This window comes from Pempheris klunzingeri, chromosome 15 (genome assembly GCF_042242105.1).
Source record: "Pempheris klunzingeri isolate RE-2024b chromosome 15, fPemKlu1.hap1, whole genome shotgun sequence".
Taxonomy (NCBI): Eukaryota; Metazoa; Chordata; class Actinopteri; order Acropomatiformes; family Pempheridae; genus Pempheris; species Pempheris klunzingeri.
This window is the reverse complement of record NC_092026.1, coordinates 5872966-5892402: the sequence shown is the minus strand read 5'-3', so window position 1 is coordinate 5892402 and position 19437 is coordinate 5872966. Positions and strand designations below refer to the sequence as shown.

General features: G+C 43.8%; 2 protein-coding genes across 5 annotated transcripts; one reads left to right on the top strand and one right to left on the bottom strand.

Moving 5' to 3' along the window:
• Positions 1-1228: 1228 nt before the first annotated feature.
• On the top strand, positions 1229-10599 carry LOC139213733 (electrogenic aspartate/glutamate antiporter SLC25A12, mitochondrial-like). The gene is made up of 18 exons (XM_070844332.1): positions 1229-1249; positions 2029-2082; positions 3535-3680; positions 4393-4508; positions 4940-5079; positions 5205-5351; positions 5992-6130; positions 6251-6344; positions 6485-6569; positions 6789-6870; positions 6983-7141; positions 7420-7472; positions 7639-7719; positions 8195-8335; positions 8537-8675; positions 8929-9087; positions 9185-9275; positions 9610-10599. The coding sequence occupies exons 1-18, from the start codon at positions 1238-1240 to the stop codon at positions 9821-9823; spliced, it is 2052 nt and encodes a 683-aa protein (XP_070700433.1). The 5' UTR covers positions 1229-1237; the 3' UTR covers positions 9824-10599.
• Positions 10579-18514, bottom strand: LOC139213734 (dynein, cytoplasmic 1, intermediate chain 2a-like). 4 transcript variants are annotated; one of them, XM_070844333.1, is made up of 17 exons: positions 18393-18514; positions 16950-17058; positions 16735-16855; positions 16186-16321; positions 15691-15753; positions 15357-15484; positions 15174-15263; positions 14469-14631; positions 14279-14378; positions 13968-14093; positions 13694-13840; positions 13453-13566; positions 13225-13358; positions 12921-13065; positions 12679-12819; positions 12103-12228; positions 10579-11976 (listed from the first exon to the last, which is right to left on the bottom strand). In XM_070844333.1, the coding sequence occupies exons 2-17, from the start codon at positions 17055-17057 to the stop codon at positions 11875-11877; spliced, it is 1944 nt and encodes a 647-aa protein (XP_070700434.1). In that variant the 5' UTR covers position 17058; positions 18393-18514; the 3' UTR covers positions 10579-11874. The 4 variants fall into 4 exon arrangements, with proteins under 4 accessions (XP_070700434.1, XP_070700435.1, XP_070700436.1 ...); XM_070844334.1 differs by having other exon boundaries at positions 16186-16270; XM_070844335.1 differs by lacking the exon at positions 15691-15753.
• Between the last annotated feature and the right edge of the window lie 923 nt (positions 18515-19437).

The following is a 19437-nucleotide window of genomic DNA, read 5'->3' as shown; positions in this document are numbered from 1 at the left end:
AGAAGTGCATGGCTCAATAGCAGAAACCAAACATACCCTTGAACACTCCTACACAGGACATTAGCTCTGACAGAAAGTGACATCACTATGATGGTTAAACAGAGTTACGTAACACAGGCCGTGCTGTGGTGCAGGTAGTGGAGGTTGTCTATTAGGTCAGCGCCTTATCAGTGATAACAAACACTGTTGACATCTCATATGGACACCTCACCAAGGTCAGTGAGATAAGCTCTCATCCACTACTGCTGAATAAAATAAAAAAAGTGAAAATATTTGTCTGAGGTACTGACAGTAGTAGTATTAGTAGTATTTACTCTGCATATTACATTTGGTACTTTTTATAGTGTATATTACATTTTGTATTTATTACCTTTATTTAGTTATTTATTACCGTTACTCACAACATTTTATACATTTTTATTTTGTTTATTTGTTTGTATTCATGGTGGTGGTCACTTTAACTTTCTATAATGTTTCCATCCCATCCCACCCTGTCGTTGTTTCTTTGTAATTATTGTATTCTGTGTATATAATGTTTCTTTGTGTATATAAGGTTTTTTCTGTATATATTATGTGTATTTAATTTTCTATTTCTTTAACTGTGTGCTTTGTCTGTCAATAAAGTTTTTATCTTTATCTTATCTCTTTATGCTGTTGTAACACCAGAATCCCCCCCCCCCCCCCCCCCCCCCCCCCCCCGGGATCAATAAAGTATTCCTATCTATCTATCTATCTATCTATCTATGTATCCATCTATCTATCTATCTATCTATCTATCTAGTAGTGGTAGTAGTAGCAGTACTAGTGGTGCAGGTACTGATAGTAGAAGTATTAGTAGTAGTGCAGGTAGTAACAGTGGTAGTATTAGTGGTAGTATTAGTAGTAGTAGTGCGGGTAGTTGTAGTAGTAGTAGTATCAGTAGTAGTAGTAGTAGTAGTAATAGTAGTAATAGTAACTGGGTGTCTGTGGGAGAGACACTGAGTGGGTGGGTGCACGCGCGTTTCCGTATACAGTATAGGATACAGTTACAGATGCCTCAGACATCATCACAGCATCACCTTTAATATGACGGCTGTCATCGTTGCCCCTACTGAAAACTGACCTAGTGTCTGGTGATTGTTTCCTGTTTCAGGTGTCGCTCGTGTATTTTTTTTTACAGCCTACGTGATTTCGTCGCTCCACGTCCGATGTCGCGCGCTGCGCCTCGCTCGTTCACTGTACGTGACGTCAAACCAGCATGGCGGTCAAGGTGACTTCGGCATCGCTCTCTTGGCGATTTTTAAACGTCTACCTTAACATGTCTGCATGTCTTCTGCTCGTTTCCTTGTGTAGGACTGACCGAGGCTAGAGCTCCCGGTCCTGTCCGGGCGGGGTGTCTCGGGGTCGGTGTTCTCTGAGGCTGTAGCATCACTGGGCTAGCTGGCCTCCATGAGACATCCACAACCTCGAAGTTAGCGAGATAATGCTAAACAGCTACCGGGCTGCTAACACTGCCGCGATAAAACAAAAAAACAAAACAACAACAGCTAGCTTAAGTCGCATCTGTTCGCAGCAGTCGACTCTTTATCACTTTGCTGTGGTCCTCTCGCTTTTTGCCGGTTTAAAGCTTAACGTGTCATTGAAACGGTGTGTGTCCTCTTCCTATGAGTAGTTTGTGCTTGCTAGGCGGCTACCCAGCTGTTACCTTAGTCTGAGCTTCTCTAGAGGTTTGGCTTGTTGGCTGGTCGAGTGTCTAGCTAGCTGCCTAACTTGATAAACGGGATGTTTTTCCAGGGGTGTAGTCGTTTTCGTGTGATTGTGTGCCACGTCTGCCGCAGTCCTGGGTTGTGTTTCTCCTTCACAGCGGTGGACGCTTCAAGGAGACATAAACCCTAAAAGCAGCTCGCTTGTTTTGCTTCATGCGATGTCCAGTACACCTGCTGCAAAACGTGCTTTACTCTGTAGCTTTTTTTTTTTTTTTTTGTGAATTGCAAAATCATGTCTAGGCGGCTCCGTCGAACAATGTCACAATGGTGTGTGTCGTTTTAGGTGCAATCTACCAAACGCGGGGACCCAAGTGAGCTGAAAGCCATCTTCCAGAAGGTAAGGCGTGCACACACTTCATCCAAGCAAAAGCAGTCTCAGATGCTCCTTTGGTAAATCTAACAACAGGCATATGCTTGTACAGTAATGTGTGTGTGGCCATATCCATCAGATGTGTTTGTGAAACTGCTCTGATTGTACAACACAGCTCACTCAGGACTGTTTTCACTTGGAGAATTAGCTGTAGGTTTGTCATGGGGCTTAAATTAAAGCATTAGACACAGTTAAAGGTCCAGCACAGGGACTGCTGTTGTTTCATTTAAGCTCAAAGAACTGAACAGCAAGTCGGCTTTCACAACATCACTGACAGAAGTTGGAGTCCAAACATAATTGTGGTTCATTCTTGTTGAGTCAGCAGCACCCGCTGTGAGCGATTGGTGTTATGTTGCTGCGGTACTGTAAGAGAAGTGTTTGTGTGTTTGTGATCATCATGACATATTAGGGGAATCTGTGGATTGTTGGAAAGGCAGAGGATATTGTCATTTAAAGCCTGGTAAAGTCAGTAGAGCATTAGATTGTTAATTTGAGGGTCCAGGGTTTAAGTCCCTGTTGAGGCGGAGTTGTTTGTCTCTTGCTGTCTCCATTAAAGCACAAGCAAGGACTTGCCCGTTGCTGTATGTAGTGGATCAGAGAGATCTGTGTCACGTGTCATGTTATGTATTGAAAAACATTTTGAGGCAGAGCACCGGCTGTTCCATGTCACAGGATACAAAGGCAGACAGGTCTCTGTGTGTGACCATGAGATGCCATGAGTGACTGTGAGAAGAGTAACCTTCACCTCACCCACTGTCATTTGCGCGGTGAGTGTATGACCCATCGTGTGACTGTCGTGTGTGACTGTCGTGTGTGACTGCTCTTGTCGTAGGTCAAATAACTTACATGCTCAAGCTGAAGACATCAGAACCCATATGTCTGCTTCATGCAGCACAAGTGTGGGCTGGTGCAACTGTGACATTTCAGGACACAACTGCAGGATCAATGACCTTGGTTGTTCAGGTGCTGCATGAATTACAGTACAGCACAGTTTTGAATTTGAACACTTTGTCTTGATAATTTACACTTACACAAAATTAGAATAGTACTGGAAGAAGAAGCCATTGTACCGCAGTGAATGAAACACAGTGTACCATTTGATGTTGTATAAAGTTCAAAGCTTGTGACATTAGAGTTTAAGTTGTAACAAAAAGCCAAAAGTATACAGTGTGGCACTGCTGACCTGAGGTTGACTTAAAGCTGTGTCCTTGTCGTGCTCCACTCTGACCGCTGACACAACAGACCATTAGCTAGGGCACTGTGAGGGTCAACAAAGCTGCTGATGACGGCTAATGTAGATTAACTCTTGCATATGTAAATGGTGTACACAACTTATTGAGATAACTGAAGGGGTACAAGCAAGCAACGGTTGCAATTGTTCATTTAAAAAAATCCACTGTGTTTTGTTTGTCCCCTCAGTATGCCAGTGTAGTGGACAAAGATGGAGAGCGGTTCATGACCCCTGGAGACTTTGTCCAGAGGTATCTAGGACTACACACACAGATCCACCACAACCCCAAAACCGTACAGCTCATCTCTGCTGTGGCAGATACCACCAAGGACGGGTACGTACTATCACGAACAGGCACTCGCACAGCTTATCATCACTAATAGACAGTTTATTGGGCCATGTCTGATTGGTATTTGCTATTATAGTCACTTTAAAGATAAGATAAAATCACCAGTGACTTCTGTTTCCCAGACGGCTTACACATGCAGTCATAGGTGAACCAGTCTCTCTCTCACACACACACACATTCTACTGATCTTGTCCTTTTTTTTTTTGAACCAGAAATGAAAGACTGCTTATATCCGACACCCGTTGGTAATTTACTTTATGGCCTTTCAGTTCACACAAAAACATTTCGCAGAATATGTTTGCATAAAGCAATCTTTGTATACCAAAGATCATAAATGGTGAAAACTGTCCTCAAGAACAGAGAACTTTTTTTTTTTTTTTGTGGCATACTACAAAGCAAGTTCAAAACAGCCAGGCTTTCATTGTGTGAGCTGGCTCGACAAAGCCTCATAGTCAGAGATAACAGGTATCACAAAGCTAGTTATCAGCTGTCTTTTGTTACCTCAGGCGCTCTACTTTGGGCTCTATGCACGTTCCCATAAAAGGAAGAGACTGACACGTAATTTGAATCCTCTTCTGCACAAAATTGCTGAATGTTGTCCTTTTAAGCAGTGCAATATGATCTGATTTTGTCTTTAATGTGTTTAACAATATATCTTTTTTTCTCTCTTACACCACATGTACATGAACAACGGCAGGCTGATTTCGTTCCAGGAGTTTCTTGCGTTTGAATCTGTGTTGTGTGCGCCCGACACTCTCTTCATAGTAGCCTTCCAGCTGTTTGACAAGACCGGAACTGGAGCCATTTCCTTCGGTACGTACCAATGTGTTCTCTGTATTTTGACCTTTTAGTACAGTGCACAAGATTTCAGTGAATACAAAACAATGATAATATGAATATAGCACCATACAGTGTAAACATATGACATTTTCTAGCTTAAATGCAGAGCAGATAGTAAATGCCCGATGTGTTTGTGTGCTGCGTCATCAGACCAGTTAACATGTTTTGTGGAAGTGCACCACGGAGAAAGAATTTCGTAATGTGACATTGTTAACCAGATTAGTTCTCGGTCTAAGTCAATACACATGGATGGACTTACATAATCACTCTCATGCACAGTTTCTTCCTCCCCACCTTTGCTTTTACTCTTATGTCACACACTCTGAGTTTTATGTTATGGCTCTGATTGATTCACTGCAAGATTGGTTACTGATTCCTTTTTTGAATGTGTATTTGTGCTGCAGAGAATGTGCGGGACATCTTCAGCCAGACCACAGTGCACCACCACATTCCTTTCAACTGGGACTGCGAGTTCATCCGTCTGCACTTTGGGCACGACAACAAGAAACACCTCAGCTACCTTGAGTTCACTCAGTTCCTGCAGGTACGCCGATTGCACACAGATACTGATCAGAGCTTTACGCTCTTCCTCTTTTATCACTTTGTCTTTTACTTGACTATATTTACACTCAATCTTGTGGTGTGATGTTTTGTTTTTCTTTCTTTTAGGAGCTGCAGTTGGAGCATGCACGCCAGGCGTTTGCCCAGAAGGACAAAGGGAAGAATGGTGTCATCTCTGCTATGGACTTCAGTGACATAATGGCCACCATAAGACACCACATGCTCACACCCTTTGTGGAGGAGAACCTCGTCTCAGTGAGTGTCTTACAGAGAGCTTACTGACAGTAGTCTGTGTAATTTTTCACTATAGCCACAGAGGATAATTCTGATTGTCAGGCTGATGAGTGTTATTTTCAGATAAGTGCAGCTCTGACTGTTCTAAATTAAAATTCATTGCTGGAAGCGTATTCAGTTCGCTTTGTACGAGGCTACTTCAGACATTACAAGACTAATTGGCACAAAAAGTTTTCCATCAGCCCAAAAATAGGAAAAGGTAAAAAAACCATACTCGTTTTGATCACTGGCTCCGTGGCAGTATAGTCCACTTTGACCTGTGGGGTTATGAAAATGCACATACTCAGTAAATCCTCATCCGATTTGGATCTGGGGTTATAAGGACATGCTGGTCATCTGTTTATAGTTTTAATCATCTTTTAAGTTTTGCTCAGGCAAAATGGAAAGGTGCATTCCCACTAAAATCTGTAAATGTGGTTAACACTGAGATTTTATCCTGGTTTATCTGAGGTTTATCCTCCCATGGTGGATTTGTATGATTTTTTTTATCTGTCAAGAGATAAATGATTAAGGTACAAGCCTCATGAAGAGTTTAATATATTCAAAAAAGCATATTCATGACCAAATCGGTACCTGACGTGCACTGCCTCTCTTCTACCAGGCTGCAGGTGGCAGCACCTCTCACTTGGTCAGCTTCTCGTACTTCAATGCCTTCAACTCCCTCCTGAACAACATGGAGCTGATACGCAAGATCTACAGCACACTGGCTGGCACGCGGAAGGATACACTCGTGACAAAAGGTGCACAGAGTGTTACTTGACTGCCATGTAGTGTCTTTGCCTCTCAGCTAAGCTGTTGCCCGAGTGTGTCGGAGATGTCCATGCTATTATTAAGTCTCTCTTGTCTCTCTGTTTCTGCAGAGGAGTTTGTCCATGCTGCCAACAAGTTTGGTCAGATCACTCCCATGGAAATTGACATCCTGTACCAGTTATCAGGCCTGCACTCCCCGTCCGGGTAAGCACTCACTTTGCTATACAGTTACAATAGATCATTCATTTTGCCTCACATGTCTGTACTTTACTGATATTTACCAAAAATTATAATATGTATGATGACGGTGATGTAAATAATGGAAATAAACATCTGTGTAACAGGCGCCTGAATCTTGCTGACATTGAGAGGATAGCTCCTTTAGAGGAAGAATGTCTGCCCCACCACCTGGTTGAAACCCAAAAACAGGTAGGATGCTTATGGCTGTGAGTGTGTGTGTGTGTGTGTGTGTGTGTGTGTAACTCATTATTCATGAATAAGTAAATGTAATATATCACACATTCTATACACACCATGAAAGCAGGACTTTTGTCTTGCATAAAAAACAACATTTTACAGTGATTGACATCACCATAACCGTTTTAATAATATGAATTCACCATGGTCCCATATGTGATTTCCCATCAGACCCATGGAGACAGTTCCAGACCTGTGTGGCTCCAAGTTGCAGAGTCGGCCTACAGGTTCACCCTGGGATCCATTGCTGGAGGTAAGTTGTCCTGTGGCAGGAGACAGGTGGCTGTCTCATGGACACACATCAATATCTCATATATCTTATTTGAGCGATAGTATTTAGTAAGAGCTTGTTTGTGTGTACACAGCTACGGGAGCGACGGCTGTGTACCCCATTGACTTGGTGAAGACTCGTATGCAGAACCAGAGATCTACAGGTTCCTTTGTTGGAGAGCTGATGTACAAGAACAGCTTCGACTGTGCTAAAAAGGTGCTTCGCTACGAGGGCTTCTTCGGCTTCTACAGAGGTAAGCCAGAAAGGCAGAGCTTTTAAATGGCACCTGTATTATCCCCTGTGTGCCGTCACAACAGCAGTGATTTGGTTATTCATGTCCTGTGTTTCATTTTGTTAATTCATCGAAAAGTTCAGTCTGACTCTGTTGGTCTCCACCTTCATGTTTCTGACATCATGTCCTGTTTTCTATCTTATTTCCTTTTGATATACCCCATCTTGCTCTTGTTGTGCTCAGTATTTCTAATAAAGTTGAGATCCTACTGTCACTCAATTCCCCATGATGCCCCACAGGTCTGGTACCTCAGCTTATAGGTGTGGCTCCTGAGAAGGCTATCAAACTGACAGTGAGTAACTCCTCTTACTTCTTCAACATCAACATATGAGTAGAAATCTGTCCGGTGAAAGACCTCACATTATTGCAGATTTACAAAGTCAAGATGCCAGTGATTGACTTCAGTGTTATTCTGAACTGTCTTTGCTCTTCTTTCTGCTTGTGCTTGCATCCCACAGATGAATGACTTTGTGAGAGACAAGTTCCTTGAAAAAGACAACACAATTCCTTTTTATGCTGAGATTTTAGCTGGTGGCTGTGTAAGTAGCAGTGTCCCGCTCCATCTGTTTGTGAATGCATAAATGAACACTAGAATGAGAAGAAATGCGATACAGTCATGTAACCAATGATGTGTGCCTCCTTAGCTGTGAAGGCCATTAAAAACTCATGCATGCAGCCTGTATTAACTTGCTTGCGGAGTGACATTACTAACAGTGGACAGCGATGCTAAATTGCATCCAGAGTTATACTGTCATTGTCCAATGCAACGTGTTTTTTTTCTGTTTTTGTTTTTGATAGCGTTGTTCATCCTTAGACACATTGGCCCAGCACACCTAACCATCCGAGGAAATGGCAAAGTAAATGATCGATCAGGGTTTAATTTTTTTTTACTTTTGATACTTTTCATGAACAAGACTTGGCTCCCATCCCTCAGCTGCATACATGTGAGATGCAGAGGTTTCCGTTTTTAAACGCAAATGTGTGAACAAGCTCTTTCTCTCACCATTTATCCAGGCTGGAGGGTCTCAGGTGATCTTTACCAACCCTCTGGAGATCGTGAAGATTCGCCTGCAGGTGGCAGGCGAGATCACTACTGGACCGCGAGTCAGTGCACTCAGTGTGGTCCGTGACCTGGGCTTCTTCGGCCTCTACAAGGTAATGTGTCTTCTCTCAGACTGCCCAGTTATGGTTGCACTAGTAGTTGGTAGTAATGCAAACAGCATTTTTTCTAACTTGCAACGAGAAGGACCCCTATTTAATGTACTGGCACTCAGACTGTCTGTTGGCCTCGCTCTTGCATCGTCTAATGCCAAGCAGAGCCTCATCCGTCTGTCTGTCCTTTGTGTTTCGGTCTAGGGTGCTAAAGCATGTTTCCTGAGAGACATTCCGTTCTCAGCCATCTATTTCCCCGCTTATGCCCACCTCAAGTCCCATCTAGCTGACGAGAACGGCAGCCTGGGAGCTTTGCAGCTTCTCACTGCTGGAGCAATTGCAGGTAACCTCAGCTTATGACCCAGAACAGCTGAAGCAGGCGGTCAGTGCGCATTCGTCTGCGTTGGATTTTATGAAATATGGCAAGACAGAAGTGCATGCCACTATAGCTGTAAGCACAATCAAGGAATGCCAAGAAACAAGCTATTGGTTGTTACTAATTATCACAGACTTTCTCCTCAAGTCATGGAGACCCCCTTCTGCACAGGTCTGAAGTAACTTGCATCTTCTGACTTCCTTGTAACTGTATTTCCCAGGTATCCCTGCAGCTTCCCTCGTGACGCCTGCTGATGTCGTCAAGACGCGTCTGCAAGTCGCGGCGAGGGCAGGACAGACCACTTACACGGGAGTAATCGACTGCTTCAGGAAGATTATGAGAGAGGAGGGCTTCAGGGCTTTGTGGAAGGGGGCTGGAGGTGTGTGTCTGTGAGCTCCTGTGCATGTAGACAGTGTGTCGCAGAGTGTTTTCGCATTTAAACCCTTTTGAATCGACTCCCCCTCTCTTTTCTCCAGCTCGTATGTGCCGGTCTTCTCCTCAGTTTGGTGTCACCCTGGTGACTTATGAGCTCTTACAGCGATGGTTCTACGTTGACTTTGGAGGACAGTAAGTGGATCTACTTTTTGTTTTTTTACCAACTTTCACACAGCTGAAAAGTAGACGAGGAGAGAGGTGGGGCAGGCACACAAGAAGGACCCGTAGGATTCATGGCTAGTATGGTAATGCAGAACAGGAAATATAAGTCTTCAAGGGCCTCTTGATGCCCTGTTTTTATATCTTTTTTTATTCTGCTACCATGTCTGTCTCACTCTGCTGACAGATCTATGGTTTACTGGATATTTTTTTGATATGCTAAAAACATAATTTTCCCTTCCATTTATTAATCAAGAATTGCATTACGCCTGTGTAACAATCACTCCTGTCCTCCTTTACTCTGCAGTCGTCCGTCAGGATCTGAGCCCACACCCAAGTCCCGCATCCCAGAGCTCCCTCCCATCAATGCGGACCATGTCGGAGGCTACCGCCTAGCCGCAGCTACCTTTGCCGGGGTGGAGAACAAATTCGGGCTCCACCTCCCGAAATTCAAGTCCTCTGGTGTGGTTTCCATACATCACCCAGAGCCGGTCACTGCCACGCCAACTCAGGCCCCATAAAGGTCTGAATCTCCATATCACTCTGCCATCCCTCTCCTCCTCTACCAGGAGCCAGGCACTTAAGATAGATATCTCATCAAAACACACACAGGTTAAACACACTCCAGAAATCAGGGCCGTCAACTTAAGAACAAACAGCCCGTTAGTCCCTCCAGGGCGAAGATGTGCTCCCCTGGTCCCCAGCCGGTGGAGGAGGCAGAGAGCTGGCTCCAGCTGTGGATGTAACCGAGCGGACGGCGACGGGACCAGAGCGCTGACTGTGTATCTTGTATCTTCAGTGGCTGTACGCTCCTTGCATCCCCATCTTTTGTGTTCTTTTCTCCAGCATTTCTATAAAACGGAACCTCGGGCACTCCTCTCTCTTTCTCTCATGAGTAGCTGATATGATTTTTATTCTGTTTTCTGTCTGATACCCAGTGTGAGAAGGACCTTTCCTATTGGACAGCGGGCATAGAAAATATTAGATTGGTCAGCACGGTGTGTGGGGCTTCACTCTCGCCTGGTCCTCACACTGGAGGCTACATACTGTACATATTGTATAACTGTCCCTGAGACAGCACATCGACAGGAAACTGAAGAAAATGTTACATCCAGTCAGCATCATTACACAGTAACTGTAATGTTATGGCATCGTGGGGCCTTTGGTCCTGAGAATCACTCTTACTGATGTACAGAACTCTTCAATTAAGTGTTTTCTTGATAAAACAAGAATCGTGAGCATAAAATTAGGTATTAATAAATTAAATGTATCTGAATTCAGTCACTGTATTTTATTGAAATAAATCATCCATATGGTTTTAATTTTAACAATATGTTTTGAGTTTTATTCCAATGGAAAAGTGCAACCATTAACTGACAGTAACAGGGAAGAATACAGTACAATTGGACTATGCAGAACACTGATGTTCGTGTTATATCAAACGTGGTTGCTTACAGTGCATTTTTAGCTCGTTCTAAACATTTAAGAGAAAGCGCTTGAAGCTGAAATCTATACCAGCCCGCTGAGGTCGGACTGCTGCGTCCTGGAAGGAATTAAATAATGGATGGAAAAAGAAAATAATGAATCATATTCTGTGGTAAAAGTTTCCGACCTCGGTTTTACAACCCTTTTCAACTTGATGTAGTGTATTTAGATCCTCTTAAGAGGACGTGTCAGGAAGTTGTTTTCTACTACTCATTATTAGACAGATACACAGTATAAAACAACCTTTGGTACAGAAAAAAAAACTTTAACTGTACTAGTGTCAATAAATTCAAGGAAAGTATAATAACCGATTTTTTTCCTGGTAAAAACCTAAAAACCTAATTTTAGGAATGGACTAGTCAAGCTCGTAGTACAAAGCAGCAGTTTTTTTAAACAACACAAAATATTTAAATAAGTGCAACCACCAGAATAAATATTAAATATCATAGTGGTTAAAAACGAAAGAATGACACACTTCTGCACAGGCCACGGTGTGCATGTCATGAGCACATGAGCTGTTTTAGTCATCAAATTCAAGTGCTGTTGAGGACAAAGAGGATCCGATAGTGATATGTCAGCTCGTCTTTTCCAGCCATGTGCACAGGCGTGTCTGGAAAATATTAAAACATGTAAAAACACTCAAACGGTAATAAAAAGGTGCAAGTACAAAGGTTTGCATATTTAAAAAAGGGCTGAGTTGGTTGAGGCCTCAGGAGAAGAGCAGTTTGTGGAGCCCTGAGGATGTTATCAAAGCTAGAAGTTTAGAGTGGACAGTGACTGTGCTGAAAACTCACATCCCTGCATTCCTCTGTACTCTTTCAACCACTTCCCTGTGGTTTCTGTACTACTGCTGCTACACGTGACATTCATTGTTCCTACAAATACTCTAAAACTCTTAAAGACACGTTTAAAAACACATCTAAAACTTGTCTAAAGCTGTCTTTTCTATCCCTTCTAGCTCTGCACATCTCCTCAGGCCAGTTCATGTAGTAGAAGGTGGAAAAGCTGGAAGCCTGTGTCGTGTAGTGTGTGATAGGTGTGTAGTGTACTGCAGTTGACGGGGGGGGGGGGGGGGGGTTTTATAACATCAGACGTTAGCCAGTTCCTCGGCTTCATCTCGGTTCTCATTGATCTCAGCCAGCGTCCTGACGAAGCGCGTCCACTCATCAGCCTTAGGCACGCAGATTTGCTGCAGGAAGATGAAGGACAAAGCCTGAATATGTCGGATCTAACATGGACCAAGATCATTTGTTTTCAGTAGCATAACTGTAGTGAAATAACCAAAGCATCGTAGTAATACGGGCTGATGTCTCACCTCCCCTACATCATAGACCTGCACCTGTCCGTCCGAGTCCCCGGTGGCAATCTCTTTGCCAGAGTGAGCCCATCTCACACGGTTCAGTGCTGATGATCCCTCCACACACACGCTGGCTGTGGGAACCTGAAAAACAAACACCAGCTTACAGACAGGCAGATTCACAGATGGGCATCACATATTCATGTGGCTCATGGAATAATTTTAGAAATTTTGGCTCATAACGTTATGATTTATCTGCCCTTAAAGTACACTGAGATGGGAATATTTATACCACTTATGTGGCTCCAGTAAATATGTATTTCTTGTCTTTTTTACACAAAATAAGTGTTAGTTAGTGAGCTTTAGTTAGTGGGCAGATTTTGTTATCTCTGGACAGCCAGGCTAGCTGCTTCCCCTGTTTCCAGCCTTTGTGCTAAGCTAGGCTAACCACCTGCTGGTAGATATGTATAGACATGAGTACAATCAACCCCTTCATCTACATCTATAACAAAGCAGGAAAGCGAATTTCCCAAACTGTAAAAGCACTCCTTGTAATTTAAGTGTTACTTCTCAGTGATTTGTGCGTGCGCATACTTCTGTATCATTGTTCAGGTTCCACAGGTCCAGGCGTCCAGCGAGGTCCACGCAAGCAAACAGAGCAGGGTGTGTTGGAGACCACATCGCATCATAGACATAGTCACAGCTGTCCTCGAATGAGTACAAGGGACGGGTACTCTGCAAACAGGAGGAAGAACAGAGGGAGAAAGGGACTGATGGTAAGAACAAACAGTGCATCCAATAGTTGGACAGCTTGTGTGGGACTGTGAATGTCCCACCTTTGTGCTCCAGAGTTTGACGGTCCAGTCAAAGGAGGAGGAGATGAAGAGATGAGAGAAGTCAACGGGTCCTCCAGCACTGTGACAGCTCAGCCCGGTCACTGGACCATGATGGCCCTCAAACACCTCGGTGATACCCGCTTTACTGTAACACACACATCAAACTAACTATGAGGACTTCTACTAATCACCCTCTTTCTGCCAAATGTTTCCACGCCTTTGTTAGAAGTCAAAAATGTAAACAACAATTTGTCCTTAGGAAGACATTTGCTGCTAAACAGGACTGAGGTCAAAGAGGAAGCACCTCCCGTGGCGACAGGCTGTGTAGACGGAGCCGTCCTCACTCCCCACCACAAAGTTGTTCACATCGCCCAGAGGAAAGGCCATGGAGGTGACGGCCACCGCTTTGCTCTGTTTGAACACCAGCTCCAGACTGTCCTGCAGGGAAAACACACGCAGCCTCAGGCTCTCCGACAAACCAGCTGGTGTTTATAACAACACCGTACATCGTCCATTACGAGTTCAGCGGTACCTGTGGCTGGGAGAGCATGTCGAGGCTCCAGGAGCACATTTTGCCGTCTGTGGAAATGCTGATCAGGTTGTTGGCGTTTTGGGTTCCGACCACGTTCACACAGTAGACTGGGTGCTGAGCACAGTTAGAGAAGTTGGACAAAATGCATTCTTACCCGAGAAAAGTCAGCCAGATGTAAAGATGCAATGAAAAAAAATGCTCTGTGTGTGTGTGTGTGTGTGTGTGAGCTCCAGTGCATTACTGTGTGTGCAGCTGCAGACAGGGGAGTTCTTTGAACGGGGGTGCGCTTGTTGCTCCTGTTGTCCCATAAGACAATCTGTCCAGAGTACGTCCCACCCACCACCAGGTTGGGGTGAAACTTTGCAAAGCCGACTGACATCACCTCTGACTAGAGGAAGAAAATAGTACAGTTAAATTAAATATGTCTCATGCCTAAATATGTGGTTGTATTAAGCTTAAAACAATTTGGTTTGTGATGTAAACTTTCTTAAAGTGCATGTGAATTCTTTCCTTACCTGGCAGTGGAAAATGTACTCTGGTGTGTTCTTCTTGTACTTGAGGTTCCAGACCAGCGCCACTCCATCAGGCTCATGGGGAGCATCCTCGTTGTTGTTGTACGAGGCCACCAGCAGCTCTGGGTACTGAGAGGAGCATAACAGCCATTTTTACACGCAAGGAAGAAGCAGGGCAAGAATCATTTAAGAGTCATAGGAGGTTAAAACCCCCTGTGCCAGTGTTCTGGTGGAGGAGACTGGATCCCTGCTGGGGAAGTGGTTTAGTAATTGGGTAAATTTCTCTGTGGGGATCATTCACAAACAAAACCCACCTGAGGAGACCAGTCAAGACAGGTGACCACTCTGTTTTTAGTCCAGCGCTCATCTGCAAACTGCCTGTTCAGAACCAGCTTTGCGCCTGCCTGCAAGTCACTAGGAGAGAGTAAGAAAAAGGAAACGATTATAAACCCTGCCTGTCCTTCTGTCTGTCATTTAACATTTTCCAAGTGTAATGTGCCTCACCCCTCCTTATCCTCTAGATCTCTGCCGCTGTAGTCGAAGCAGACGTCCACATGCTCCGCCAGAGCTCTCTCCACAATTCTGCTGCCTCGCTCGAAAAACGACAAGAACTCTGAAGAGTGCAGGACCTGCAGCTTTTCTTCTTCTGTCAGCTCTTTGGGAGTGTCTGCGCACAGATAATTCAGCATGAGATATGGGAACATACTAGAGAAGATGTTGCTTACTTCTATCTTGCTGATAGATATGAGCTAAAAATCATTACTTACATAAGGTAAGGCTTACAGAATCATTACAGACTGACAACTGAAAGGGCAGAAAGACACAGATCCCTCTGAGCAACAGTTAAATAAGAATATCAGAAATCACCAAGTCACTGGTGAGAGAAACTGGAGGTTAATCATTAAAATCTGTGGAGTTTTAAATGTCAACATGTTCCTGTTGAAGTGTAAAATGAATGATATAAAAATGAACAGGAATTAATGGGTGTGTTTTGAGGTGACTTTGTGAGCTGGATACAATGCTCATATAGGTCCTTGTTCACTTGTTTTGTGGTGGTTGTTGTGCTGTAATGTCAGTAATGTACTGACCATATTTGTTTCCTATTCATCAGCATTATTAAAGCAATGCCTAGTGTTTTTTGGTTTCCACAAATCAAACTAGGCCAGCTCACACTTCGAAAGTGTCCATGTTGTAAACTTTTGTCCTTACCCTCCTCCTGCTGTTCGCCCTGTTCATCTTTCTCCTCCTGGGTGTCCTCTGCTGGTTGGAGAGCAGTTACATCCTCATCCTCTTCCTCATCTGGAGCACACACGCAGATTCATTTGATTTGATATTTGATTTATTTTTTATTCAGTCCAGATTTGGTTGATTTTGTCCATGTTTTTTTTTTACCTGCTTTTTGATCAGTGTGTATCACTGCCTCGGTGGGTGTCTGTGTTTCTTTGGAGTAGCTCACCAATTCCTTCGGGACAAAGTCCACCTGAGTCACTTTGGACATGCCCAGCCTCACAGCTCCACGTCTACACACACACACACATACATACCATTAAAGAAATAAGCACACGCACACACAGGTTTGCAATACAGCTGAAAGCAGATCTTACATGTAGAGACATAAATAATGATGTACAGACATAATATTGTCACATTTAGACAAATCTAAGATGAAATCACAAAAACTGAATAAAGCTGGAAGACAAGCTAAAGGAGAGAGGAGGAGCAGTACCCCATGAGCTCAGAGTCGGAGTGGAGTTGCAGAGTAGAGGGGTCAGGATCCCAATGCAATGTCCTTATACAGCCAAACCACCAGACGGTGTTAGTTAGAGAAGTACAGGACAGAGAGAGAAAGAGGAAAACGAGAGGATGATACCAAACGTAGAAGACAGGGAAAAGGTGAGCCATATAAGAGATGTTAAAGGTGGGGAAGACAGCAAACAGAGAGGAAGAGACAGAGAGAAGAAGAACGGAGTGCGTGTTAATTGAGAAACATCAGCATGCCGGTGAAAAGGCAAAGAGCAGACATGTCAGAATTCATCAGGAATATGTATCATGTTAACACACACATTTGGCATGCAGGTGCAACCCAGCAGTACATAAGAAACAACAACCAACCCCCATCTCTCTCGCTCTCTCGCTCTCTCTCTCACACACACACACACACACACACACACACACACACACACACACACACACACACACACACACACACACACACACAGACCTTGGTCCTGCGTTTCCGTCCCCAGAATCTTGGCTTCCAGCGTCGCTGCCCACTGATTTGTTGGAAGGAGACATGGGGGCGGGGACTAGGTAGTGAAACAGACACGTATCTTCTGTTACTACCCTCAGGGGCTGAGCTGTGAGTGCGTGCATGTGTGTGTTCGAAAGTCAATGAATGGGCGAGTGAGTGAGGGAGTGGGTGAGTGAGAGCGTGAGGGAGGAAGTGAGGTATGGAAGAAGTGTGTGAATGAGTGGGTGAGTGAGTGAGATTGCATGCAGTAAGGAGGACACAACACAAAAGGACAGACAGAGGGGAGAGAAGAGAGAAAATGAAAATAAATGGCAGGCAGGTTTAGGTGTCATGCACAACAGTTATGTAAAATGTTCAATTATTGTGGGGGGTGATAGTGAAGGGAACCAAGCCAGACAACAAAGTTAAAGGTGACATTTAAAAACACTGCAAATCCATCAAGAAAACAGCCAGAATTAGATGGGAGAAAAGTGAGGGTGAACGATAAAGATAGAAGCATGCTTGGCGTCCAGCGTTTACCGTGGGATAGGTCAGGGGTGATGCCGACACTCTGTAGCAGAGCCTCTGCCTCCCTCCTCTTCCTCTCCAGGTCAGAGTCCTCGTGGCTGCCAGAGGACCCACCGCCCACCTTTGGGTCTCCCTAGAGAGTACAGGACAAGCTGAAGACAAAGCAGCAGCCTGGCAGGTCCTTGGATGATACATGAAATTGGAGCGGTTTCATTTCTACCACTTACATCCTTCTTTTTCTTCTCCTCTTCCTTTCTCTTCTTCTCCTCTCGAATCTGGGCGATCCGTTGTTTCTTCCTCTCCAGTTCAGCCTTCAGCTCACTCTTGTCAGACATGCTGCGGGAGGGAGAGAAGACAGAAGGGTGGAAAACGGTGAAAAATATCCATTACAAAGACTTGAGACTGTGGAGGAATAGTGTCCAGTGTTCATTGAGGTCTGTGTTCAAACTAACGCATGAATCAGCCTTGAGCAAGTGCACCGTTAACACTGAGGTGGACGGCTTCAAGACCAAACAGCAGATCTATCTTAGAGCTGAAATGATGAGTAGATAAATTGATTAGTCGATTGACTGGAAATAACCCAACAGATGTTTTGATTCACTGATTGGTCATCGTTTGAGCAAAAATACCACACAATTCTCAGTTTTCAGCTTCTCCAATGTGTCATAAATAGTAGTAAATGTTTGGACTGTTGGCTGGAATTATATTTCTATAGACAATACAGGCAGCACTTCTCTATTTTTCCATCTATAAAAAATGTAGGCACGTGAGTGAGAAAGTGCAAAGTCATTTATTAAACATTAGACATTCTGCACAGCAACAGAAAAAGGATTATGCCCTGTGACTTTTTCAAAAACAAATCTGCTTTTCCAGTGTGCAAACTACAGCAGTCAGCGGTGCCCTGTGCAGGCTGGGGTGTGTGGAGCATTACAGGGTGGCCTCGGGCCTGTCATACTGCTAACATGTGAACACCAACCAGCTGTTCACAACAATGTCCTCTTTATCTGTGTTCTCCGTAATGTCACGGCTAACTATGAATGACTGGGAGGGTGTCTTATTCCAAATACATCCTAACGAAATATAAAATGCTAATCTGGACTATTACGAATGCCTGAGTTGATTTTTTACTCTAAATTAAATATTCTTAATCTATTATCCTGCCTCTTATCTTATACAAAAGTCAAGGGCGTGTTTTAAGTAGTGGTAAAGCCAGTTAGGACAGTATATATACACACACACAGCGGGTACAATTATTAACAACATGATTAACATTCATGTCTTAATCCTTTTAAATTGGTGTCGTGAGTGTCAACAACAGTAAAACAACAGAGATGCTCCGACGCCACTGTCACACTGACCGCAGATAGAAACCTAAACCAGCCTTTGTGTCCTTTTCGCCTCATATTTCTTCATTATAAGTCACTAATTTAGTGAAAGCTTCGTCTTGAGAAGGTTTTTCTTCTCGCCGAAGGGTTTATCAAACATGTTTATAATCTAATTATCGGCTACACTCTGGGCACGGACCGCTACTTTAGCTGCTAGCATGCTAATCTCCGTGGCCTAACGGTGAAATAACGGCGGACTAACGGCTGCACCGCCGGCCGTCGCCCGGGCCTGTCTGCTCCACGGACCCGCTCACTGACACGTCGACAGGCAGCTTAGAGAAATACCTGATATCAGAGGTTTGGTTTAAGCAGGCAGGCGACGACAGACTCCAGTTTCGTGTGCGGTGAGTGTGAACAGGAGTGATGGTGGGGAGACTGATGATGCTGGAAGCCGGACCGTAGTTTACTCAGCTGCCGCTGCGCTCTGCTTCTTCGGCGGCTCCAGCTCAGCCAATGAAGCAGAGCAGTACCGCCCCCTGCCGGCAGGAATTACACCGACACTAATACTGGATGGGCTTTGTTCAGCCTCAGCCGACCAGTGAGACCTGTTAGTTGGCAGCAGTGGTGGAGGAAGTATTCAGGTCCTTTAGTTAAGTAAAATTAGCAGTATTATAAAACAATCCATTAGATGAAAGAGTCATGCATTAAAAGTCTTACTAGAGTAAAAGTAAAAGCAAGTATCAAAGGGGAGTTTTTCCTGCCACTGTTGCCTAACACCTGATGCTTCCTCATGCGGGGATTGTTGAATCCTTAATTTTTAATTCTCAAATCGTTGGGTCTCTCTCTTAGTTAAAGAATTTGGTTCAGACCTGCTCTTTATGGAAAGCGTGAGATAACACTGTTATGAGTTGGCGATATATAAATAAAGATTGATTGCTTGATTGATTGATATCAAAACTATAAGCTAAGTAATCATTATGCAGAACGGCAATGGTCAAATTAATATATTATACTAGTGGATTATTATTACTGTTGTATCAACATCAGTGGCGGACTCAAAGGGTACAAGCTGCATGAGGTGGGGCACCAGCACGCGTTCAAATCAGTGATTAAGATTAAAATAGTTTTATTGTGTGACTTAGATTTAAAGTTTAACTTCTAAACCTCTATAATAATAAAAGAAACGCAGGAAACTATTAGCTGTTTAACCACTTTGAGGTTTGTATAGGGCAACTCATTTCCTAGGATGTATGGCAGCTGATATGGAACATCGATATGGAAATGCATCATATTTTCTCCATTTCAAGAGCACATTGATCTAATGTGAAAGAAAAATAAGTGTGACAGAAAAATGAAATGGTAGCAGGGAATGAGGTGCATTTTCTTTTTT

Coding starts and splice junctions, on each gene's coding strand:
- LOC139213734 (XM_070844333.1), bottom strand. CDS start 17,057: ATGTCTGACAAGAGTGAGCTGAAGGCTGAACTGGAGAGGAAGAAACAA. Junction 13,567..13,693: donor TGTCTGCAGCTGCACACACA/GTAATGCACTGG, acceptor AACTGTGCTCAG/CACCCAGTCTACTGTGTGAA. Junction 11,977..12,102: donor AGGTCTATGATGTAGGGGAG/GTGAGACATCAG, acceptor ATCTTCCTGCAG/CAAATCTGCGTGCCTAAGGC.
- LOC139213733 (XM_070844332.1), top strand. Junction 6,871..6,982: donor CCTGGGATCCATTGCTGGAG/GTAAGTTGTCCT, acceptor GTGTGTACACAG/CTACGGGAGCGACGGCTGTG. Junction 8,676..8,928: donor CACTGCTGGAGCAATTGCAG/GTAACCTCAGCT, acceptor TGTATTTCCCAG/GTATCCCTGCAGCTTCCCTC.